General features: G+C 37.6%; 1 protein-coding gene across 3 annotated transcripts in view; it reads left to right on the plus strand.

The window, feature by feature from the left end:
* WDR37 (WD repeat domain 37) overlaps positions 1 to 22,750 on the plus strand; it is a 49,907-nt gene extending 27,157 nt beyond the window's left edge. The window contains exons 8-14 of one of the 3 annotated variants that reach the window (XM_086614770.1): positions 1,039 to 1,083; positions 2,774 to 2,850; positions 4,434 to 4,671; positions 5,198 to 5,339; positions 18,393 to 18,527; positions 19,198 to 19,312; positions 20,690 to 20,870. In XM_086614770.1, coding sequence (XP_086470896.1) covers positions 1,039 to 1,083; positions 2,774 to 2,850; positions 4,434 to 4,671; positions 5,198 to 5,339; positions 18,393 to 18,527; positions 19,198 to 19,312; positions 20,690 to 20,821 — 884 coding nt within the window. In that variant the 3' untranslated portion in view covers positions 20,822 to 20,870. Of the gene's footprint in view, positions 1 to 1,038; positions 1,084 to 2,773; positions 2,851 to 4,433; positions 4,672 to 5,197; positions 5,340 to 18,392; positions 18,528 to 19,197; positions 19,313 to 20,689 lie in introns of all 3 variants that reach the window. The other 2 variants (XM_086614771.1, XM_086614772.1) reach the window with 2 other exon arrangements.
* Positions 22,751 to 25,993: the final 3,243 nt, after the last annotated feature.

Raw genomic sequence — 25,993 nt, forward strand, 5'->3', positions numbered from 1 at the left:
TGCTATTTGGGTAACCATGAAAATTATAAAAGCTCTAACTAGTATTTCAACAGTTGTGTGTAAACTAAGTTAAAAAATATAAAATTTATATACAATATAATTTATAAAAATATATAAATTTATGTAAATGATATAAAAACACATGTATTTTTCATTTAGTAAAACTTTTCTTTGCTTGTTTACATTTGACAGTTGATTTGGCATGGAGCAAAGGTGTTGGGTGTCAGCAGTTGGTGCACCATTGACTTAGTTCAGTGTGAGCAATTTAATGAGTATCTTTTTAGACTCATTACACCACAGTCTCTTGACAGCATAGACATCTATTTTGCTTGTATGATGGATGGAAATGATTTCCAAGTTCTTTCTTCAAAAGGAGTACTAAAATAGTACCAATAGTACTCTATTGAAGAGTAGCTTATGGATTTTGCAAATTAAAGTGCTTAGTAATGAGAAATAATTGAATCTCATGCAATGAAATAGAAAATGAAGAAGAGCTTTGTAGCCTGAGAGAATTCTTGCAGGACTGCTTTCAAACAGTCATGTTTTGATTACATCTGGTTGCAGGACTGAAATCTAATTTGTATCATTTGCCTTAGATTTTTAGGCATTTGTTCTTGTAATCTTAAGCAATAATCAGAAAGTTGATGGTCATATATAGTAAGTTTTCATTATGTTAGAAATACTAACAAATACTTAAATTTTGTTTTATGGAAGTGCAGCACATTATCTCCTGTCAGCTTACACATAGGTGTTTGAATGTCGTGTGTTTATCCCTTATAACATGAAACACTTGTACTAGATTCAGGAAATAACTTGCTAGAAAATGTCTATTGTTGTATAATCAACTAAGATGGTTTCCTTGATACTGCAGTTTTATGTACTCAAAATATCATCGTGCTTTATCTCACCTATTGCTATACTACAAAAAAAATACTTAAAACTGAAGACTTCTTGATTTTTTTTCAATGCTTTTCATGATAAAACATAGTGAAATATTTTTTAGCATACTCACTTAAAATATTATTTTGTTTTACACAGTAAATTCCATAAAGTTTCATCCAGCTGAGCAAGTGGCTCTTACAGGTATGTAAAGTTTTTTCGTATGCGGAGTATGTTAATCATGATGGAAAAATAAGTGATAAATAAGTCATGACAAATAAGTGCCATTTGCTAGCATCTTTTTGGTTGTAGCCTCCTCTTCCTACTGCTTTGTCAGTGTCCTTGTGGATTAAATTATTTTTATGTTTTAAGGCAGAACAAATCAGAGCTAGATCTTTCAATTTGTGTTTGTTATATCATTGTCGTTTGTGCTTACCTGCTTTGAAACTTAGAATCATACAGCTTAACCCTTTTGAAATATTTCCAGAAGTAAAGGAAAAGAATGTTGTGATATTGAGTATGCAGAAAAAACACTCCAAAATATGACTCTTAGTGTAAAGATGTTTTCAGGACTGAGAATACCATCAGTGCAGCTTCAGGCTTGAGAACTGTCTAATGTGGTTAATACTATGGTTTGTATGGCCCAGCAATTAGGGCACTAGCTTTGGGATTAGAGAAATCTGGACTCAGTTTGCTGCTATTAGGTAAGTCATTGTAAAATGAGGATAATTATTATTGAGTTAGAAATTAAAACACTGCTTCTTTGTGCATCTACAGTGGCCACTTTAAAGGAGGGTAGGGAGTAGAATGCGTTCTAATTAGGCTAACAGTGATTTAAGTTTGGCCGTTTGGCTTTTCCTGTTTCCATATGCTAACTGTAGTCAGTGTTTCAGTACCATAAACAGTGGTGCTGTGACCTACCAAAACCAACCAACTAACCCAAGAAAAGCTGCCCAGAGCTAGATTTTTTGTCATTCTGTCATTTTTTCTGAGAGGTAATTCTGCCAAGTCAAAAGTTTTCAGGGGACCTGTTTTTCAGTGTCACTCGATTGATTTAGAGCTGATTAAAATAAAATATCTTCCTCCTTGATCTGCAATACTGACACTAGAAATAATATAAGGTTGACCTTTCTTCTAGCCTTCGTTCTTGGTCTGTTAGATCAGATATTTCTCCTAGTCCTTTCATGTACATTGCACTTGCTGGGTCTGCGCATACTCATAGCAAATTGTTTTTCTTCTCCATCTAGAACTCTCAACTCTGTACCCCTAGGTATTAGAGCATGTTTGTTCTGTCTGTAACAAGGAGAATCTTGAGTTTCTCGGTAGATAATAATGAGTAAGTCTATTTCAAAAACAAATGAGGTCTAAAATCAGATGGTACATACTGAGCTGTAAACTGATGCTAGTTAAGCTGAGTTGCTTAAGGCAGATGCAGAATAGCTTCACACTTACTGTTTTGGATTTCTTATTAAAACTCTGCTAAAATCATTTAATGAAAGAAATCATTGAATGAAGAGGAACTCCAGTATTTCGAAAAATAGCAAACGAAGGATGGCACCTGGTGATGTATTAAATGTCTTCTTCAAATGTTAGTTATTAGAACAGCAATGCTCATGTTCTGATGTGTAGTGTTTAAGTGGATGCTTTCACTGTAGGAACAATTAATTTGGTAGCTACTTACATTTTGCATAATGATTTATGTTCTTATTAGTATTGAAGCCAGGAAAGTAACTGTTGATGTTGAGACTTGCTTACTAAAAAGATTATAATAGCATCTGTTAGAAAAAGATGCAACTCAAGGCAGTATTGCCAAATGTAATGTTAAAGCTTGTTTTTATTATTCGTGGAAATGCTCTTATTTAGTCTCTTTCCCCCCCATCTTCCTCTTGTGCAGCATCTGGAGACCAGACAGCTCACATCTGGAGGTACATAGTACAGTTGCCTACACCTCAGCCAACTGCAGACTGCAATGTAAGCAATCACCTTACTGTGACTAAACTAATTGCACAGCAGTTCCATCAGATACAGGTTTTATGATAAGACAGAATGTGAAATTTATACACAAATAAAAAAATCACATGATTTCAGGATTGCAAAACGTGAGATTTTAAGGGTTTAGATTAACATATATTTCAGCCTTTCTTTCAAAAAAGACTCACTTCACGTTTTCAAAGATCTATGGTGCAGAATAGAATATGCAGCTGCAAGTACGTTAATTGTCGTTTTGTTCAAGATAATAAACATATAAGTTTATGAACTGTTGAGTAATTCTTTTTTGTAGTAACTACTGAGGCACCTGTATTAGAATCATAGAATGTTTAGAGTTGGAAGGGACCTCAACAATCATCTAGTTCCAACCCCCGCCATAGGCAGGGAAACCCTCCACTACACCAGTTTGCCCAAAGCCTCATCCAATGTGGCCTTGAACACCTCCAGGGATGGGGCATCCGCAACTTCTGTGGGCAACCTGTTCCAGTGCCTCACCACCTTCTGAGTGAAAAATTTCTTCCTTGTATCCAATCTAAATCTGCCCTCTTTCAGTTTAAATCCATTGCCCCTTGTCCTATCACTACATGCCCTTATTAGTTATAGTTGCTTTGAATTGAAAACTGACCAAGACTTGTATTTTTGGTATTTATTTAATTATATCTTTAAATTTGATTTCTGTTCGGCCCTTGCCAGCAATCATCACGCTATCTGGCATTGTCGTCCCCAAGCTTTTATTTAGTCAGTATTTACTGTAGACTGTCAAGTGCTGTATTTGGCTTAAAAACACGCTTGCTAAATTGTGAAGACAAACACAGTTTATATAGCATGAGCTTCTGACTAAGCTGAGTAGAGGCAAGAGATGGCTGTATAAAATGAGATAGGTTTCTGAATGGAAAATGCTTGATTCAGTTTATTTGATTTGGCATTTCCATTTTGAAAGAGCAGTACAAATGTTACTTTTTCACATCCAAATACGACAAAAGAAAAGCATATTTGTCTTTACGTAAGTGAAATAGGGTTCAGAGATCAATGCTTCATGGTTAGCAAAAGAATTTATTTTGTATCCAGTTTGTATCAGCACTGCATGATGACTATGTATCAGCCAGCAGACAAATACTGAGGTCATGATTTTGATTCTAATGGATAAAATATGGCTGTAAATTATTGTCTTCCCAATGATTATAATAGTTAGTGTCCTGCTAGATGCTTCCTACCCTTAAAAATTTACAGGAAAAAAAGTCCCTTGATACATGTGCTGCAATGAAACTGAAGGGTAATAGAGCAAGGGGAATACAAAAAGACTTAGCAGATAGCAAAGGGGACAGACACCCAGAGGTAAACAGTTCAGAAGCAATTTTAAAATGAAGTAGTTGTTAAAACTGCATTTAACTTGCCAGTATTATTCCTTCAGCTGAGTGTTTGATAGTGAATACCTGAATAGATTCCGCAGCATTAAGTTACCTACATGCAATTTAAGGAGGTTGGGAAGTATTTACAGTGTAAAGTGTAATTTAGAGACATTGCTGCCCGTTTATTCTAAGTCTTTTTTCTCTTGCGTTTTGTAGCAAACGTCTGGAGAAGATGAAGTTGAGTTCTCGGATAAGGATGAACCTGATGGAGATGGAGATGGTTCTAGCGATTGTCCCACTGTCAGAGCCCCATTAACTTCACTCAAAAGCCATCAAGGAGTGGTCATAGCAGCTGACTGGCTTGTTGGGGGGAAGCAAGCTGTGACGGCATCGTGGGATAGAACAGCAAATCTATACGATGTAGAGACTTCCGAACTTGTCCATTCTCTTACAGGTACTTGTTCACTCACAAAAAGATAAATTATTATTTTATTTTTATATGTGGGATTATCTGTGGGTATCAAAACATTGGGAAAAGTAAGTTGTTTCTCTGGAGTATGATTTGAGTGTGTGCAAGATTTGAGCTGCTGCTCAATATTGTAATAGTTTCTAAAATTCCCGCCTTGTTAATCCTCTCAACGTGAATTTGTGTTCTTTTAAGCTTGTGATATATCCTGTGAAGTAATTGTTTTTAAACTGAACGTAGCCAAATTTTAGTTCTTGCAAAATGCTTTACTGTGTTCATGGCATGTTAAGTAGCAATAACTTATCGCTACTTAATAATCGTGAAGTGAGTAGTAGGTTTTTTGCTTTTAAATATCATTCTAAACCTTTACAGCAGTCGTAGTTCAGAGTTGTTCTTATTATTTTGTTTACTGTTTGGGGAAAAAAGAAAAAACCATCAGCATTTCATTCCAAGCGTATGTGGAAATGAAAAGTGTTATTTTCATTGCCTTACATGGTCTCATCTGTGATTGTAGGGCATGACCAAGAGCTAACACATTGCTGTACACATCCCACCCAGCGTCTCGTGGTGACATCATCACGTGATACAACCTTCCGCCTGTGGGATTTCAGAGATCCTTCTATCCATTCTGTGAATGTCTTTCAGGGCCACACAGAGTAAGTGACAGTTCCTTCACAGGTTTTTACAAGTTCCAAAAGTGTAAATGTATTCAGTTGCTAATCTGAACAGAACTGTTCCTGTGCTCTTTTTGAGGTACTAAGTTCATTCCCCTGTTTTATGAGACTAATTTTCACAGAAACCCCTAACTGTCCTCCTTCAAATGTAACACAGCAGTACTTAATTTCTAAAACAGCAGCCAGGGCTCTTGGTGTGATATTGCTTATATGGTAAGTCTGGATAAAACTCCTTACAATTAAAGGTGATTTAAAGTATGAGGATTGGTATTTTGGCATTGATTATGCCTGTATTTTAGGGGTATTGCTGTAATTCAGTTGATTAAACAGATTACCTCTGCTTGTCGTGATATTTAAGGTGAAATAAAGGTTACTTCTTTGGAACCAGTGGGGAAAAAAAGCAGGATTGATTTTTGCTCTTTAAGCGAAAGCTTCTAATTTGTACATGAAATAAGAAATTGAAGTAAGGGCATTGATCATGACTACCACGTTCTGTCAAACGTGGTTTTGGTGTAACATTTTTAGTTACCGATTTAGACTTCAGTGTTTTTACTGGTTGCTGTTGAATGCAGGCAAATGTAGTCCTGAGAATCTGTGTTATGGTGTCAACTTACCTTTCTGTTAATCAGAGCTTTGGTATATGAAAAATGCAGGAGCAACTTTTAAATACTTTACCCAAGGAAGCGATTTTTTTGTTTGTTTTAAAAAAGATTTTGGAATGTTTTAACTTGACTGTTGAAGAAACAAATTCACCTCACGTTTTCAGAATAAAATATGATTGTTAATTCTAGCTCAAAACAAAACCCACAAATATTTATTTACATTTCTATTATTTGTTAATTCCAATGCTTAGTTTGCATTATGACTGAGTTTCAGTATCCACTTTCTCATTTTCGCATCTGTTGGCTAACCTATAAAAACGTAAAACCTCTTTTAAACCCTCCACCACCAGCAGCCTCCCTCCCTGCCCCCAACTCATTAGCTTGATAAATTCTTGTTGCACGACAGTTGTCCCGTATAGGTAGCCATCTTCTCCTGATAGAAGAGGCTTAAGTTTTGTGGTCTGTGTCCCAGGATTGTTTCCTGCTGTCACCTTTCTGCACTTCTGTTGGAAGTTTTTGTGTCCATTGGTGCTTGTGGTTTTTTTCTGAGCTAATTAATTGTTTCATCCCAGGACATTTTTTCAGAAAAAAAAAAAAGATGTTGATCAGGGGTGGCAGTGCATGCTGTAAAAGATGTTAACTGGTACTTTGGTCTCTTGTCACTGAGACCTATAAACTATCAGGGAGTTTGTTTTTCATAAAAGGAACACCCCTTGAGCAACCTCTTAGGTTACTCTTATTCCAGCTTTTAATTGTCTTCGTTTTTGTGTTTGTCTGTTGTATTGTCTGTCTCTGTTTTGTTCTTTGTAGTAGTGACATAGAGTGTATTTGGTGAAAAGCCTCATTTTTTTAAGAGTCTCAAAATTGACCTTATTGTTTAATGACTAAGGTTGTTCATCTCTCTGTTTTGTTGAGGGAATGATTCTGTTAGGGAAGATGAGTATTTCACTGAGGAACACAGTCAGAGGGGACATGGGAGCTCGGTATTTTGCAGTTGAGACCTACTTTGAGGGATTTTTTTTTTTTTGTCCATTATTGTACTGCCTATGGGCAAAATATTTTTTAATTACTCTCAAATCAACGCTGTACCAATCTTCTCACATTAAGCAGTGTAGAAGAAACTTGTATCTGTTGTCTGGGAAATACAGACACATAAGACATGTTTTGGTTTTCCTGAATGTCTAGTTAAATAATTTGCCGAGTTTTTAATATCTTGATAGGCTCTTGGAATCAGTCCTGTAAATTGGATGTTACAGTTGTTAACGCTGATGATTTAAAACCCTTAACCGTAAGCTTTAACAGCATTTTGCTAAACAGAACTGTTGAGTAGCTGTCCAGAGCTCATAGAGCAGCTGTTTTTTTTCTGTATATTTCACCAGGTCAACTCCTAATGCATTTGACCAACATAACCAGATGCCAAACATCTCAATCCTGAAGCCAACATACGCTATTTTGTGGTGGCCCCTAAAATCTTGTTCCATCCCAATGTTGCTTCTCACAAGGGATCCAGACCGTCACCGAATCCTCCGTGTGGCTCACAGTTAAAGTTTCGCGCCCTGTGTGACGCTGCCTCACTCGCTTCTCCCTGGAGCGAGGTCCAGCTCCTCCCGGGCTGAGCGCTCCTCCGCGCCGCGGACGGCGCCGGGGACCGGCGGGCGAGGGGGCGCTGAGCGCGGGGCCGCCCCTTGGCACCTCCGCGCCAGCAGGTGGCGCCACCGCCCTGCCGGCCGCGCGCGGCCCGTTCCGCGCACCTCCCACCCCCCCCACCCGCCCCCGGCGGGAACCCGCGCGATCTTCAAAGCGATTTTTAGTTTGGGGAATGCAAGGGAGGGGATTGAGACTTAAAACCCGCTGGGAAGCGCAGGTTTTTGTTCCCTGCAGTATTGGGCTTTGTGTCTGCGTGCTAATGACATGGGTGGATAGTGCAATTTCGACTTCCTTTCAGTAGCCTTAATGAGTTAGGTTTAAGATTTAGTCAAAATGACACTTTAGCTTTTAAAAAAACGTAACACAATGAGGCCGGTGTGTTGAGAGAATCCTGTTCGATGTAGAGCATTGTGTTAAAAGGGAAAGCAATTGCTGTGCGTGTCCTTGTACTATAATGTGGTGTACTGTCAAAATAGGTGTATATCTACCTGCTGTAAGAGATTATTTGTATTTTAAGTAAATGGACTAAGAAATCACCTGTTATTTTGGTGTTCTGAGCATATCACTGCTCGCTTTATTAGAAGTGGAATATTTCTTGTAGTCCACTACTGTGACAGTCCAAGAAAGTAAATCATCCTCCAGTAAGGCCAGAAGGAATCTGTTGTGGTCAGGCTATCTGTCTTGAGCTTCTTGAGTTGATGCCTGTTTTGAATTAGTTGGTAATTTTAGTAGAATTGCCAGTTGTATGTTAGGTTCTTCCAATTACAAAGATTACAATTTAGCTCTTGGCAAATGCTGTAAACTGCTAATCTCCCTGTTTGGTTAACTTCCCTTATAAACTTTTTGTGCCTCCCTAGTCTGAGTTTGTCTAGCTTCAGTTTCTAGCTGCTGGGTTTTATCTTGAGGAGCTTCATTCCTCTATTAGTAGATACTTAGATGATGATAAAAGTTTCCTTTATTTTCCTGTCTACACATTACCAGTTCTTTTTTTACAAGTTACCTGTTTTGCCTCGAAGTTTCTTTTCCAGCGTGTTTTGACATTTATATATCCAAAGACCAAGTTTAGTACATTAGTAGTACTTTTGCATTTTAAGTCTGCATTCAGCTGAGTCTTCGAAGTGCATTCAGGTCTTTTTCAAAGTTGCATCTTCCTAGGGAAGTTTACAAATCAGTAAATGTTGCTTGTTTGCTTTTTTCTTATATATGATTGCTTAAGTTCAGTATGTGTGTCATTTGCCTGTGCCCTGCTTGCATAGTGATAAAAATGTCTTGTCACGTTTTCTTTTAGGTTTGTCATGCCCCCAGTTTGTCTCACTACTTATTGTCTACTGATTAAAAAATAATGAAATAAGACTGATTTTTGCTTAAATATAAATCTTTGTTATTGTCTGATTTTTGCGTGTGCACCACAAGGAATTTATATTCCTGGTGCTGTTAATGCCCAGTCACATCACTCTGCGAGATGTTTAACAGAGCTCTAGCAAGAGGTTGTGTTTATATTCTCATTCAGACAGTTACTTGTTGCATATTAATGAAATTGACTTCCTGAGTTAAAGCCTCCAAAAATTATACTGAGGACTCAAATTCTAATACCTTTTTCCCAGTAGATACTCCCTTAAAATACATGTTTGATAATACATAGCACCAGCTGTTCTCCTCTTGAGAAATTATTCTATTTAAAGGGTATTGGTTAGAACTCTCACAGTTGAAGTGAGGTGGCAGTCTGAAGAGTGAAACGTTTCAGGCATCTACGTGGCAATTTTCATTCCAGCTTCACTTCTGCTCTTGTTTGCCTATCCCTGCACTGTGATGTCTTGTTGGGGCTCTGAAGGCAGTTCTTTTTCCAACCTGGTGAGCAACTCTAGCATTTACATTCTCTTAGATACGTGCTTGATAAGTTTTTCTGTCTCTTAAAGCACTCTGCATGTGCTGAGGTCTATCTTAATGTGTGGAACCATCTAAAACATTAATATTGGAAGTCTTTAGTGTTTGTAGCTGAAAAAAATCTTAGTCTGTACAGGTCTAGTCAAGTACTTTACCTATTTTATACATTTGTTCTGACAATTCACTAACATTGTGGAAATCAGTTAATACCTTATTGGCAACAGAATGCTTATTAGCGTGTGCATTTGTGTGTATCTTTTAAACCATGCACTGCTTTTGCTTTGTATTTGTAGTATATAGATGATTTTCTGGAGCTGAAGAGTTAGTTGGTAAATGTTCAAGTGTGGGGGGGTTTGGTGTGGGGGGGTTTTTTTGGTTTGTGTGTTTTTTGGGGTTTTTTTTTTGAAGGTCAAAGGTACACACTGATTGGGCATATATCTCTTGAAATGCTTGAATAAAAATGTGGAGGACTTCCACATCTGAACTTGGAAGTACCATCATTCAAAGAGTAAAATGTTGTCTTCAGAAGCAGCTTTGAGTTGCCATGCTTAAGTGAATATCCTTTGTTAATGCTTCTTGATTTTTTTGGTATATAGTTAGGCACCAACTTGTCAATGGCAATAAACACATTTTTTGGCTTTAAAAAAAAAAATAATAATTTGAGCAAATACTTTTGACTCAGCCAGAAAAAATTACAAAGTTAGTTTATGACTTCTCAAACTTACTGATCTTTGTAGCTGCATTGAGCCAGTGCATCAAGCGTGAACGTGCGTTAGTAGTTCAGTCTTTATCTCTGTGTTACTTTCTGGGAAAACTTGGTGAGAAAATTGCTGAAAGTGGATCTTGCATTATTTCTGACAAAAAGCTGAACAAGGAGGCTTATAACACTTCAAGAATACAGCATATTCCTTCTCCTTTCACTCTTGTTGTGTGGCTGTAGGAGATCAGAAGGGAAAATTCCTGTTCATTTGCTGTTTGGGTGTCTCTGAATATGCAACTGGATGGCGAGTTGTGCTTCATCCTGTGAACTTTGAAACTAGAGAATTGCAAATACATCTTAATTCTTCAACTTTTCATCTCCTATGCTTGCTGGAAATTCTGAATTAAAAAATGTAAAAATACTTAAGCAGCAGCTGATTAGGATGCTGGACTGAATTCTGACATTTAGTGAATTGGGAATTAATCTCAAAATGACATTCTGTATCAAGAGAGTAATAATTGCTTTAGTTTCGTGGACACTCAGGCTTGCCAAGGTCATCTGGCTTTCCCAGATCCTTTATTCTGCAAGATTTAATTCTTACACCCTGATACTTGCTGCCTTATTCTTGGAAGACCAAGTCATGGGGAGGGCAGAAATGCCTTCTCTTCAGGCAGCGATGTCATTAGACATGCCTGTTGCAAAGTAGTCTTTTTCTAGGTATCTGCGATATTATTGATTCAGCCGCGTTTTCGTGGTGAAGCTACAGCATGTCTGGATGTAGTTCTAAACGTGTAAGCTTTGTACCTTTGACTAAAAGCTGCTAGGAAAGGGAGCCTTTTCTGCCAAACAAAATGTCACAAGCTGGATACTGCCAGTAGTGTTTGACCAATTTAAAGCATCTGTTTTTTTTCAAGATATTCCTGTTCTTGCTTCAGCTGTTAATGCCATCAGTGATGCTTTGTCTACCATTTTCCTGTTGTTTCTAATCAAATAATGCCTTAGGCGTTCACCATGTGTGGATCTCTCTATCCAGCATCTGTAAGAAGTGCAAAATTTTTCTGTTGAAACTTTCAGTTTTCTGCCCAAGCCTTACTGATTAACTAGATTATTTCGATATTACTGTTAGTATTCCTACCTTCTTCTATCTGCTGTGTTTTTTATTTTCTCTTGCATTTCATTGAAAAATGACCCTAAACTTGCATTTCAGACACTGTTCTGATGCCACGTTTGCGTGTGCGTATTCTTTACACACTTTTAAAGATTATGGCCTGGACTTTAAGCTATAGGGTTAGCTTTTCTTTTTTTAATTTTATGCTTCTTGTACATATTAAAAAACTTTTCATTTACATTTATTACATACGTGTAATGGAGCATGTTAAAGTTTCAACAGTTTTCTTAGAGTTGTTAGCAGCCTTATTAGCTGGTAGCTGAAGCACACTGCTTGGAATTTGTCTGACTTCTCACGTTGGTAACTTCTTTGTGAATCTCTTCTGAGATGAGTGGGGCCAGCATGTTTTATATGCCTTCAGCTTATCCAAGTTACCTGTCTGCTTTCTTGCTCAGGTAAATCCCCCATTTTCTATTTTAACCTCCCCTGTCCCAACTTTTTATGCAAAAATGTTGTTTACAGTTGTAAACTTGTTAGGGCAACTTTAAGTTGATAATTCTTGACCTAATGAGGACCAAGGAAAGTAAATGCTATGATGTTTTCTACTTTTTGGCAAATATTCTTTTGTTTATATATATATGTGTATGTGTATACATATACACAAACTTGATGAATATATATTTATCCCATTTTTCTTTAGACATCTGGGTATACAATTTTCTGTAACATTTTGTTGCAGTGACAAAGGAAAGGAAATGCTAACAGTTGAAGCTGTTACTGGCTATTAAGCTTCACAAGTAGGTTGTCTTCTAACCATCTTTGTACCAGTTTTAACAAATACTTTTAAGTAGGCTTGCTTTGCCATTTGATAGAATCTTAATTTGGTTCACAGAGGTACGGTCGTAAGGAGTTTATTATTCTTTGGATGTTTCTGATGGGTGTTTTATTTTTTCAGTAGATGCATGCATCTCTTCTTTTCACCTGCTGAAATTAACTCTGAAGAAAGTAGAAAAAAATAAGGTTTTTATTAGGCTGTTGCTGCCATGTGCACATAAATGTACCATGACTGGGTTTGTAAGCCACAATAACTAGTATTCAACTTTAAAGTGCTTGCAGGGGGAAAAAAAATCTATCATCAAGCTAGGAGGGAAAGCATTAAAATGTGATGTAATGGAATTGCTATTAGAGAGATTCTATAACTACTCCAGATTTTTTTTGAAGTGATGACAATTTGACTTTACTGTTTTGAAATATTTTTTGCCGTCTTTTTTTTAAGAGAATAATCAAAACTCTCTGAAGTTTAATTCCTGCTTCCTGTAAAAGGAATGTACAGAGATATAGTGAAAATCAGTTGCAAGGAGGCTTTGCTGTAGGAAATGCTCCTTGGAACTCTAAGTAATCTTAGTAAGTTCTGTACTTTATAACCAATACTGTGCACTCTGAAATGGAAGGACACGTGCTGCAACCACCGTCTTGAAATTCTGGAAAGTGAGTCATTCTGTAACTCTTGGTTGTATGTCAGTATTTGAATACCTTAGCAAGTAAAGAAGGTTACAGCACTGTTGGGGAGTTGTTGGGAGTTGTTGAAGTGACAAAAGAGCAATTTGAAAGATAGAATTCTTTGACAGTTTTTTCTTTTATGTTTTTGAACCTTTTCTGTTGTCGTTGGCTAACTTCACCATGATAAAAAATACTTCCTAATTAATAAAGAAATACAATTGAGTAAATGGCTCCTTCTACTGTAAGAGTAAATACTTAAAATTAAAAGCCCTGTAGCTAAAAGGAAAAAAAAAAATCCTTTAGGTGTTTTATTTTGGGGAATGGGGTATATAATATGCAAAGTTCAGCTCTACTTGGTGTTAGCCATTAGGGGTTTGTCAATCCTTTTAAAGAAGATATAGGCAATAAATCTGTATCCAGTTGCTTAGGAATGCTTTAATGTTCACTACAGTAGATGGAGGGAGTCTTAATTCCATTCTTGAGTGCATGCACTAAAAAGTGCTGTGATTTTTTTTTTTTTCAAATGACCCACAAAACAGCATAGCCAAAGGCCTTTTCTTTGTATCCTGTTGAGTAGAGCGTAATGCTTCATAGTGTGTCATCATTCTAAAGCTTACATAACATATGCAGCAGTACTGCAGGGATAAATGGACCTTTTTTATTCCGCCATAAATCTAATGGAATTGAATTTAAAGATATCTACACCTTAACTAATTTACTGACTTACCATTGAGTAATTCTCATAAAAGCTAGTGATTGTTTTCAATCCTGTATCATTTTGTTATTTTAAGAAAGAGAGAAAAGGAGATATTGGCAATCTTCTCAAAACGTTGTGAAACGCGAATCTCTGGAATAGACATTGTTGATTTAAACGCTAAAAAAATGACACTTCAGTGCTAACAACTGGCTCTGAATCCTCCCCCCCCCCCTTTTGTGTTAATTCCTTCATGGTTTGTTCTTACCATTTCTTAAGTTGGAGGAAAAGCTCTGTTGATATTTGGAGATAAATCCACAAATGGACTTTGGGAATTGTATGTGTAGCTCTCCTGGAATCAAGTGCCTTTAGCACTTCTAAAACCTGAATGCACAATCAGACATGGAGGTATTGGTGTGCTCCTTCCCTGGTACTACCATGGCCAGAGCCATCACCCTTAAAATGAGCAAACTGTTGTCCATATCTAGAGGTTTAAACCCACGTCCTGGCTTTCCCCCATGCTGCAGACTGCTCTGTGTGGGGATGCACTTAGTTCCCCTAAAAGAAAGCACTGTCCCAAATACAGCTTCCTGTAGGTTTCATTTGTGAATTTTGCTACTTAAAATGAGAGATGTATTTAAGCAGCCGTATTTTTCTGTCTAACTACAATTTGGTGTACAGTGAATAAATGTATCTGAAAGCTGTGCTTTACTCCATTTTTTCCAGAACTTCATCCCACACACAGATTAAAGCTTACGAGTAGATACCTTTTCACAGGCACAAAAACACGTTGTCTCTGAGTGTTCAACACTAAATCCCAGAGTAGGTTGCAAATCAAAATGGAAAGAGTAGTGTTAACTTTTTGTTTATGGTGCATTGCCAGTGAGGGTTCTGCATCAGCATTTCATGGCCCAACATTTTCAACTTTTTCTTTTCTTTTCCTCCCCTATGTGTGAAATTTCAGCAGATTGTTATGCAAAACAGTTTTGTGTCTCAGTGTGACTGGGGAGACAGCTGTTTGGCCTAATGAGGAGTGCTAGCACTACAGCATTTCTGTTGATTGAGACCCACGGAGGGAGCAGGATGTTCGAGGCCAGGCAGCGGTGTGTGGTGAGGAAGTGCCACGCTGTCAGCTGGAAGTACACACTCGGCTGCTCCCGATGACAAGATAAATGAGTTTTGCTGGGGTTTGGCAGAGGCTGAAGCTTTTCTGGAGAATAGTTGTTGCACACCACACTCCCTGTGGGACCCCTGGTTTGAAGTGTCATAAGACTGCTTTCTCTTTGCCAGTTTTGTGTTGTGGGGTTTGGGTTTTTTTTTTAATGTTCTACAATACCTGTCATCTCTTTGAGTTATTAAAAACCTAATGTCTTCTAGCATTCCATTAACACAGGGTCTGATGATCTTTTATTGACGCTTTTTATTAATTTAGCCAAGAGGATGTTAACTACAGTTTTAGCTGGATTAGAACAAACTGAAGACTAGTATCAACAGAAAGTAAAAACAGACCCATAAAAATACAGGAAAAAGTCTTAATTTTTGTGATATGGGTGAGGTTAGGGAGGCAATACTTTTAAAAGGTTATTTGGGTATTGGCTGCTCTGCCAATTTCTTTCTTCCCACACAGACTTTGCTTCCCTTTCTTCTCACCTTCCCTGTTTAGTTGGGCTGAAATCCTGCTTTAGTTTATAAGTAGGAAGTGGCCTTTCTTCTTGTTGCTGTTTTGTCTTAATTAAAAAGAAAAAAACATTGAAAAAATGAGAAGAGATGCGTCTGTGTTACCTTAAGAGATGCCCCAGTTTAGAGCAGCAGAGGAGACAAAGCGTGATTTGTAATGCATAAGAAAAGCTATGAGCACAGCACTTGCTCATGTTTTCTTAAGTCAGTAATGTTGTACAGGATCTTGAATTTAAATGTACGTGTTTTTTTTAATATTAAGTCAGTATGTTCCACTTTAAAAAAAAAAAAAAAAAAAAAAGGCAAAAAACTGACCTGATCTTTATTCAGATGACAATCAAGTGCTGATAACCTTCCCCAGAGTTGTGAGAATGATACTGCTTTTGGCCTTTCTAGACTTGGTGTTCAGCTACTTCTAGTCTTGTAATCTTATTTTGAAAATGAGATATCTTTTTGTAACATATCTCATTTTGAAAATGAGAATTGAATTGAGTGTATCTATAGGCTCCCCTAGAAGAGTAACGCTTCTTTATTTTTAAGGCATAATATCTAGGACTGTTCTGCAGTACATCCATGCAGTGTTTGCTTTGAAACTGTGACCAAAATTCTTGATCATAGACAGTGGGTTCAGTAAAAAGTGCTTTTATATCTAGCCTTTGAGTTCAAAGTGAAAAAGGCTGTTTCTGTAGTCACGTGGGCATGCAAATAATGCTTATTCCGGCCTGCAGTGCCTTGCAAGAATGAACTGTTGGGAGGGTGGGCAGAGGACTAAGACCACTGAACACCTTTAAAGATGTCACTGAAAACGGCTTGGCAGCCTTCCCTTTGCCTTTCTATTGGTTCCCAGTCACCAGAGAGAGCTACAGCAGAACTTCATTGCGTTTTCATTTTGCAGACTTTTTCTTAGTGTACTCAGTGATATCCGAATGAATAGTTAAACTGAAAACAGTGCAGAAGAGGATCTAGTCTTTTTGTTTTTACAGGAGCGGTAAGGACCGAGCTAATCTAGAGTCAGCATTCTGTTTGCCTGGCCATAGTTCTGGATGTTCTCATTTGAAAAATGAAAATCTGAGAATGAGAGAACTTTGTGGTCAAAGAATCTTGACTGTGTTGACAGTGAGAAGTGATAAAGGAGAACCAAGATGAGATCAACGAAGCTGGAAAGCTGTTTAAAATTGTGAAAAAAAGCATCCAAAATTGGAGGATTGTTTTAAGACAGTTTCTTAACATATTCCAACTGTAATTGGAATAAAATGTATGATGGGAAAATAGATCAGATTTGTGTGTTGGCAGCAGAATACTAAAACACTGTGTATTCACTCACCTGGAGCTTTTCTGTGACTTGAATTCCTTATACTGTTGTGTACAGGGAAGTCTCCCAATGTGTGTGCAAAGTATGGAGACTTAATAGTGAATTTTAAATGTATGAGCATGGTTTCAAATGTGTTACAGCAGTATAGAGTTCAGTGTAAGCCTGAAACATTTTACTGAGGAATTTTGCAGCTTGCGTAAAGAACTAGTGAGGAGAGTAATGTAGGTGTTGGTAAGTTTAATGGAGGCCAGGCTGGTGCAAGACAAGTTCAGTGCTATGAACATACCAGCCCTATTCTGCAGTACTACGTGAACGAGTTTTCTTCCCAAATGCAAAGGTGCCTGATGAGACTCATTGACTGTGGCCTTCATGTATGTTTTAACTTTTTGACTTTTGGTTCATGAAGTCCAGAAGATTAGGTGAAGACCTCTTGGTTCTTATTGTAATCATTTCCCTGGTAGCTTAGCTGCACTCTAATAATGCATCAGGAATCTTGATATCATGAATAAAGTGGGCCTTTGTCCTAATTAAAACTTAATTTGGTGTCAGTTTAAATTAAGAGGCTTGCATAAACCGGTCCATTGTGACCTGGCTAGTGCTCATCTCAATCAGCAGCTTGGGTAGGACATGAATTCAAATTTCTGCAGAACAACCAAAGTGACAGTAACAACTGACAACTTAAATGAAAATTACTAAATTCTAAGAAATTGATATACATGACCCAGGTTACAAGATAGGTCATTAAATCAAATCTGTAGGAACAGAGTTGAGAAGCATTCCCTAATGATTTTAGAGAGAGTCAAAAATGCTTTGTTAGTACATTGTGTGGGCAGAAAATAACTGGTTTTGAGTTGGGAATTCATGCGGTATGAAAATGAAAATAGTAGTACAAAAACTGTAATTGGTTAACGTGAAATAATAGGTAAAAGATTTTTAAAAAATCAGCTCATCATCATGAGAACTATTCATCTGAGTTCAGCAATGTATTGTTCTCTGAAGTATAAAATACAAAGACAATAAAATTCTGAAGTAAAATTCTATGTTATTTCTTCTGAAGGTAATATGTTGCACTTCCAATTGCTAGAAGTATTCTTGGGAGTCTTTCTCTGGCTGCCCATGTGCATTTATAAACATAATGGGTAAAATTGGAAAAACTATCTGGTGATGCTTCTTACTACTACTACTACTTGCCGTTTTTTTATCTGACTCTCAAACTTTAGCTACCTGTAAAATAGGAATAGAAATCACCATTAGAAATCACTGGATTGCTGTAGCTGTTGCTAGTGGAGTTATACTGGAAGCTCTGTGTATGTGTTACAGCATGTTTAGGTGTGTGTACAAAACAGGTTTAGCTATATCTGAGAGAAGTATTTTGGATCTCCACAGTGTCTGTGCTGTGAATGACAAATGCCTGAGGTAGTTCTCCAGAAGTCTTTTGGATGGAAGGTGAAAGAACTTGACTACTAGTCTCAAAACACTTGAGAGGAAGAATTGTACTGTATACTGCGAGTTCAGTTTTGGTTGTTTGATAAGCCTCCTAGACATTAATAGAGAACTTGAAAAGTGAATTAAGGTTTCAAGATGGGATGTGTTTTGCTCATATTAGGATCAGTGAAATACGATAGATGCCTCCAAGTGACTCTCCAATGTTGGGCTTCTTTTCTTAGCACGTGGGCCAGTTGACCCCTGTATACCTTAAGTGACACAGCTTCTTGTAGGAGTATTTTTTTTATTCTAAAATACCCATTTGAAGCTTAAATATTTAAGGTTACTTCAGTTTAAAAAAAAAAGAAAAAGGCAAGTTACGTATTTTAAAGGAAACACAGGAACAGAAAATAGAACTTAAAATCGCACACTAGTTTATTGCAGAACTTAGAGCTTGATGTCTTTCTTTTTACTCCCGATTATTAGCACTGTGACATCTGCAGTTTTCACTGTGGGAGACAACGTCGTTTCTGGTAGTGATGACCGTACTGTAAAAGTTTGGGATTTGAAAAACATGAGGTCTCCTATTGCAACAATCCGTACAGATTCTGCAGTCAACAGGTAAATGATCTCTGAGATAATATTTTTCTTAATTCACGTTTTCTTAATTAATTCTTTATTTTTTTCATGCGTGGGAAGGGTTCAGAGCTGCGCCAGGGGAGGTTTAGACTCGACATTAGGAAGCGTTTCTCTACCGAGTAGGTGATCAAACACTGGAACAGGCTTCCTAGAAAGGTGGTTGATGCCCCAAGCCTGTCAGTGTTTAAGAGACATTTGGACAAGGCCCTTTATGACATGCTTTAACTTGATCAGCCCTAAATTGCTCAGGCAGTTGGACTAGTTGACCGTGGTAGGTCTCTTCCAACTGAAATAGTCTATTCTATTAATTCACTGAATATACATTTAATTTTAAAGACTAAAACTGAAGTTGAGATTTATGAGATTTTGAAAAACGTCTAAAGTGGTTTTATAAAATGCAGATGTTGTCAAAATTAATTTTCAGTAAATACATCGTATTACTTTTCTGAGATTTTTTTTTTTATCTGAGATGCAGATGTTAAGGCTGTTTGAGCATCTAGTAATGGTTTAACACATTTTCTTTTTTCACTTGTGAAGTCTAATCAGAGAAAAATTCAGCTGTATCACTTGTCGTGAGCTTAAACTTGTACTGTCAAGTTCTATTTGTCAGGCTCAGTTTTGTGCATAACCTACTTTTGTCTCTCCTGTGCAGGATTAACGTATGTGTTGGCCAAAGAATCATCGCCCTTCCACATGACAACCGACAGGTTAGATTATTTGACATGTCAGGAGTACGATTAGCACGCCTCCCTCGCAGCAATAGACAGGTAACTGAATATTTGCAGCCTTGAAGTATGTCTGTTCTTCGGTCATACAAGGTTAAAACTAGGATTTGGTCTCTAGCTTAAAAGCTGAACAAATGCTGAAAGACACGTGTCTATACAAATGTGCTGTTAGTTATTGAAGATGGCCAACGTGCAAATAAGTAACATATTTTGAATTTTTTTTATTGGAATTGGAAATGATGTTTCAACTGGATTTCATCAGAATTTTTCTCCTTACTAAAGTGAAATTAATGTCAGCCTTCTTTGTGAAATGGGAAAAACACGTAAGAGCATTTCAAATATGTTTTAGCGTCTTGATGTGAATCGTGTCAGAAAAGTGACTCACTATGAGGTTTAACGTTGGTTTTTTTTCCAAGTTACCCTGTGTTTAATTTGTTATATAAGAAACATAGAAGGAAAAAGTGGGAGTCAGTTTGTGATCTTACCTTGTTATGATTTCATGATAAAATCTATTTTTTTTCCTTCTGTGCTTATGCACATAAATTCTTGATATTTGGTACCGAGTACTAAACCATCCTTGCTGCAGCCATCGAGTTCTGTGCATTTGTAGTGCTATTTGGCATGGTAAGCTATCACTAATGGAACAAATTAGACTAAGTTAAATTAATTGAATTATGCCACTTTGATAGACTTTTTAGGGTGGATTCAGCAGTTCTTAACAGAAATTAGGAAGGGATTTTAAGACTTTTTAGTCTTTTTTAGTCTCTTTCTGGTTTAGTTTTTTTTAGTCTATTGTTTAGTATTGATTTTTTTTTTTTTTTTAATATTTCCATTCAGGTTGACACTATTGAAATCATGGCAATTTTTTTTTTTCTTTTAATTGAAATGTTGGTCAGAATCCTCCTTGGGGTGTTTTTGTTATTATTGGACTTGAACAATAGATAAGGCATTGCTTTTCCTCAGTATGACATTCCTCCTGCTGTAGTATTATGCTTTGTGAGTTACGAATGTGATGGAAGCTTAATCTTGCAGGTTTATAACAAAGTAGTTGCCAGCAAGCAGTTCTGTATTTTAAGATTGCTTTTATAAATAAAAATGCTAAAATCGAAATTTGATTTGCTTTTGTAAATAAAATGTAATTCAATAGCAAACATACCTTGGAAAACTCAAAGAGTTTTGATTCACCTGTTTTTCTGCTTCTGTCATTATGGACCCAGTGGTGAATTAAGGAGTCTCATCGTTCCAAAGATACTTTCCTCGCAGATGAAAGTGACAATGACCTTTAGGATTCGCCAGTACCGTTTGAAAAGACTAGTATGAGCATTAGCAAGTTTGCATTTTGAGTCATGCTAACTTGTTGACATAGAAGCTTTCAAAATATATTGTAAGTAATAACTGTTATCTCCCGATCTGTCGCAGGGCCACAGAAGAATGGTGTGCTGCTCAGCGTGGAGTGAGGACCATCCAATATGTAACCTCTTCACATGTGGATTTGATCGTCAGGCTATTGGCTGGAACATCAACATCCCTGCTTTGTTACAAGAAAAATGAAATGCTGGAAGAATTTTTGCATTTTATGTTGCCATGGACTTCTACGCTTTGGCAGACTTTCCTGAATACTGGTCTGCTATCGCTGTAAAAGCTCTTCCTTAAGTGGAGACTTTAGCAAATGTTGTTCTTGTTACCACATTGTGCACAGTTTGCATGAATTGTACAGAAAATGTGATTTTTTTAAAAATTGGTTTGTCTTGTGTATGAACTTTTATATTTTGGCGTCCACTGGTCAATATGTTCACTGTTGCGTAGAGCACATAAATGTTCATAAGTTATTTAGCATTTAATGGATACACAGTAGGGCATTACATTTGTGACATAAATGTGAAACTTATGTAATTAATGTAGAGAATGTATAGCAGTCTCTTACGTTTTTCCATGACTTTACATATCTGCCTTGTGTCAAAAAGAATCTGCAGGGCTAAAACTTTGAAATGAAGTGTGAATTTCACTAGTTGTATGATTGTAAACATTTTCCTGTTTGCATCTGATTTGGAATACTTTTTTTAGTGCAGCAGTATAGTGCAACTTCAACTCCATTTTTATTCCAGTTACTGGAGAAGTAGATTTGAGAAGGAAAATGCAAGCAACTTGCAGTGAATAGAGACTGCTGGGTTTATTCAGAATGCTTTTTGTACTTTTTATTTTGAAAAAGAAAAATATTCATTCTCCCCTTCTTATATAAAGTGATTCTAAAATCTCATGGCATTTCATACTAGCAAAAATCCAGAATATTATGATTCTAATCACTGAAATCTAGTCAAGCAAATTTTGAAGCACTTTAGTTTATAGCTATTGTTATAAACCATTTATGAAAGTTTGACTTTACCAGTGAATGTGAGCTGACCTTTGTAAGGATTGCTTCTTCTTGATGATCTGCCCAGAAAGGAAATAAGTTTTTTTTTGGGTTGTTGTTGGGTTTTTTTAATACACCTATAGTGAGCATACTTTTATCGTGTTCACTTCCCATATTTTTATGTTGAGCCAGCAATACAAAGTAAATGAGTACTACCTCAAAAATGAATGTTGGTCAAGATGCATCGAATCTCTCTGTAGTCTAGAAAAAAGAACTTCTGGTCTCTGGCTGAAGTACTATCTGACATGAGAGGAAAGACAATCATACTTAATGTGATCCTTAAGATAATTAACACTTAAAGCAAATGGAGCAATATGATAAGTAAACATCTGCCACCTTTCTCTTCTCAGCCGTGGCAAGGGCTGCCGCAGTCCCTATTCTGTTGCAAAAGGGGATGAGTAACACAGGTCTCCCTGCTTTCTCCCAAATGATCTTACTCTGGTTTTGCTCCTCACAGTGTTTCACCTGTTTTGCACTGGCAGTGGGGTGTTACACCTCGGCTGCTGATTTTGTAAGTAAACGCAGGTGGTGGCTGACACCTTGGAAAGAACAAGATGGCTGCTTCAGACAGACGCTTCTTTTTAGCTAAAGGGAGATGCTGCCCCTGTCTGACATATCGCAGTGGAAGGTGAAGGGTGAGCGTCCGCGAAGGGTGCGCTCTTACAAGGGGAATCGTGGAGTCTGTGATGGGTTGGCCTAAGAGAAGTACTAGGAACTGTTTATCTCATGATTATGCGACGCTATAGCTGTGCTCATGTCCTCTACAGCACTGTTTATAATGACATTCAGGCGGATGTGTTAATCAGTTGTCCTGTTATCGAGCACATAATGGTATTGGAGTGCAATAGATGGGATGGTGAATGCGTCTTTGAGTAATTATAGGGAAACTGGGATCCTACGAGTGGTTTTGCAGCATAACATTGAAGAAGCTCAAAGTATTTAAAGGAGAATGTATGTAGTATCTTTATAGTACAGGTCACTGTAGCAGCTTGATACTTTTTTTTCTGGTTGTTCGGGGTTTTATTTGGGTTTTTGTTTGTTGTTTTGTGTGTGTGTGTGTTTTTTGTTGTTTTTTTGGGGGGTGGGGGAGGTGTGGGTTTTTTTTAAGATACAAGATATATATAGAATTGTACTGAAGTAATCTTAAAATTCCAAAACTAGTGAGGTTGGAGAAAGCAGCTGCAGAGTTTAAAGTCTTCTGATAACAAGGGTTCAAGGATGGTGTCGAAGTTTATTTTCACTATAATTTTTCCCCCGGGGTTTTTAACTCTTGGGTAAAGCCATTTGATGTTGGGTTGCAGGTTTCATTCTTTAAGAAAAGACAACTCATTTTTTCTTTCAGTTGGCAATGGAGAGAATTCGACACAAGGTCGATGCTGCTTAGAAAAAGAAAAAATACCTCTCCAGCCAGTAGAAGCAGTTTCTTTAGCATGGCCTGCATGTAGTATCTTGAGCAATGACTATCTTTTTATTACCTGAGGTGCGGGGGAGAGTCACTGATTTTGGTCCCGCTAAAGTAAATTGTCTGAATCGGCTCGTGTAATAGATATGTCATACAGGGCCACTAGACTCTATGCAGTTTAATCATCATTGCTGCAAACTTTTTATATCACCAGAGGGACCGTCCTCTGGCACCAGGAGTGGGATGATGACACACTTCTACTTTGAAAAAAATTAACCAAACAAGGTGCTAGAGCCACGTTCTTATGAGCAGGCTAATAATTAAATCAGCTAAACACTTAACTATCACTTAGCCTAATTTTATATGCTGTACTGAAGATTAAGTTGAGGCTGCCATTCCCCTTGAAGCAGGTAACACATGAGCAGTGCTACTGACTGATACTACAGTGGCTAAATATGTGGAAAACATTTCATGGCTTTGGATGCTCTAAAGAATGTTCTTCAGCACTGAACAATGTCCAGCATTTCATAAAATGGAGGAGAGTTGCAGTTTCAGTATTGTGCAGAATTTCACAGATAATTCATCACTGGGCAAAATCAAGCTTTTATGTCTTTCTCTCAAGCAATGCACGTCAGTTTTCACAAAGTTTGTGTATGCTTTACAACCAGAAAGATCTGCAATGAAATGTGTTGCCTAAATCTGTGAAAACCACCTTTTTGGAAAAACTTTATAAGTTATGTGGAACCACTTTTTATTATTCTGCTAATTTGTATTTAGATGTAAAATGTTTTTCTTCATTATGATTCAAAATCCATTAAAACATTCAACAATTTTTTTTTTTTTTGCGAATTGCTCTTCTTCTGTGTTGCATTAAAGTTGCTATTAATCTTAGTATTTCACTTGTTAAAGAATCTTCCTTTTTCTACTCAAAAAGTTTGTTTCCAAGGCAGTGCTGGGCACAGTTCTCCTGGAAGAAGACCAAATCCATCCCTGAAAGTAGGACTTGTGTAGTGCTATCAGTCATGCTGCCAGTAAGGTACATTGAAAGGTGCTCAGACCTGCATTTACACTGTCTTCTCCAGTTTTGCATGAAAAATTCTGTAATTACATTTTGTTATGCAGATTATGCATGTGTCCATGTGGCTTTTCAGTGCTCTATAAATTGATCTTTTAAATGAAGTCTAAACCAGATTTAATATGTTTAGAATACAGCTGCAGAACTTCCCTGGTGGGAGAACCCCACTGTCAGTTTTCCCGTAGGTTAAAATAAAGGTTGTTTGCTTGTTGCACACGTCTTGTTCTAAACATAGAGCTTTGCAAAGTTGAAGTCAATCCTAAAAAGCTCGGTGTTGTGGTAAGCCACGCCGTCGGGCTTGCGTTGCTGAGGCGGAGCGCTGCCTGGCCGGAACCTGAGTGAGGAACGTCACGTTGTGCATGCCGGGGTTTTCCTTCCCTTTTTGCCACGTTTCGAATCGTCCAGAGCTGGTGCTCTGGAAAATATTATTAGTCGGTGTTCTTGTGATATGGACCAGAAATAAAAGACTGAAGTTACCAGGTGGCACAACTGACATGAGGGCTGGATTGAGAGGGAACACCAAACCCTAGTTTCTAGTTGATTTTAACTGAGGGATTTAGATCAAGTTGGTGCTTATTGTAACGATTTAAAGCTGTGCTGCTTGCAACCGCAAATCTTCCAATGACCCAAGTTCTATACCCTTTACAGAGGCCATTTCTGTTCCTATTTTGGGGGAAGGGGATTTAAAGATGAGTATGTGTTGAAGCCCAAGTTTGTTTTTTTTTTTTTTCCACACCTGTGAGTAAATAGCGTGCACAAGTAAGTGGTTTCAGTAGGACGTCTGTGTTCTAACCTGAAGATGAGCTGCAGGAGAACCACTCTGTCACGCATCACGGTGTGCTCTGTAGACTGGCATAGGAATTTTATTTAATGCTCCATTGAGACCAAAGTATGTCACTGAAAAATTACTCAGCCTTGTGATATATTTTTAAGTAGTGTTGTTACCTTTTCCAATTCCCACAGGTCATAGTTTCCAGAACATAAGTAATTTACAGGAGCTTACAGAGGAAATCCCATTTAATTCAGGCTGTAAATCTTGGTCAAATGTACCAGTGACTGGGAGAGGCGTCCCACTGGAGAACTGTGTTTTTTTTGCCGATGTGCTGTGGATGCTGCTTGTCAGTGTCCTCTGAGTGAGAACATTCATGTGTATCAGGATGTGCCATTTCTCAGTAGTGAAGAGGTGAGGCTGGTGAGCACTTGGCAGTGTCCAACCCAAGTGCCTGAATTAGCCACTTAAGCTCCTTGTATAATTTTTGGGAGCTTCCGAAGGGTGGTTCGGTGTTCGATGTAGAATTTAATCATTCAGACTTTCTGCGAAATGGAAATTGTGCAAAGTGTCTGTGATGGCATGTACAATAGAAGGGAGATAAAAGTAGAAAAAAAGTTCTGGCTTGAACTGTTCTAAAAATGGAAACTGTTTTTTCGGTCTGGCTGGTGCCTGCTCCGTGCTGGAGTGGCGGCGCTGCTGCTTACCTGTGCTGCACGACGCCGTGTTTCCCACTGCTGCTAACGGCACAGTTCCACCTGCTTCCACCAGAACTTGTCACGCTTGCTATTTGCCTTAGAGTTTAATACTAGTTTTGTGTGGTTCCCCTCTCCCACTTATATTTGTCATCTTTCTCCTCTCTCCAGGTAGAACAAATTTAGTTACGAGTTCAGAGCACAATGCCAACGGAAAGAAACCCTTGTGTGCAGCTGTATGAAATGAGGCCATCCTGTGCTGGGAGCAGAGGCTTCTTGTTTGGAGCCATCTTTGATGTGAAGGTGCATTTTGTCATCTTCCTGATTTTATTTTTTTTTTAGTTGGTCAGCTGTAAATTTTTAATAATGAAG

Source organism: Tauraco erythrolophus, chromosome 7 (assembly GCF_009769465.1).
Source record: "Tauraco erythrolophus isolate bTauEry1 chromosome 7, bTauEry1.pri, whole genome shotgun sequence".
Classification (NCBI taxonomy): domain Eukaryota; kingdom Metazoa; phylum Chordata; class Aves; order Musophagiformes; family Musophagidae; genus Tauraco; species Tauraco erythrolophus.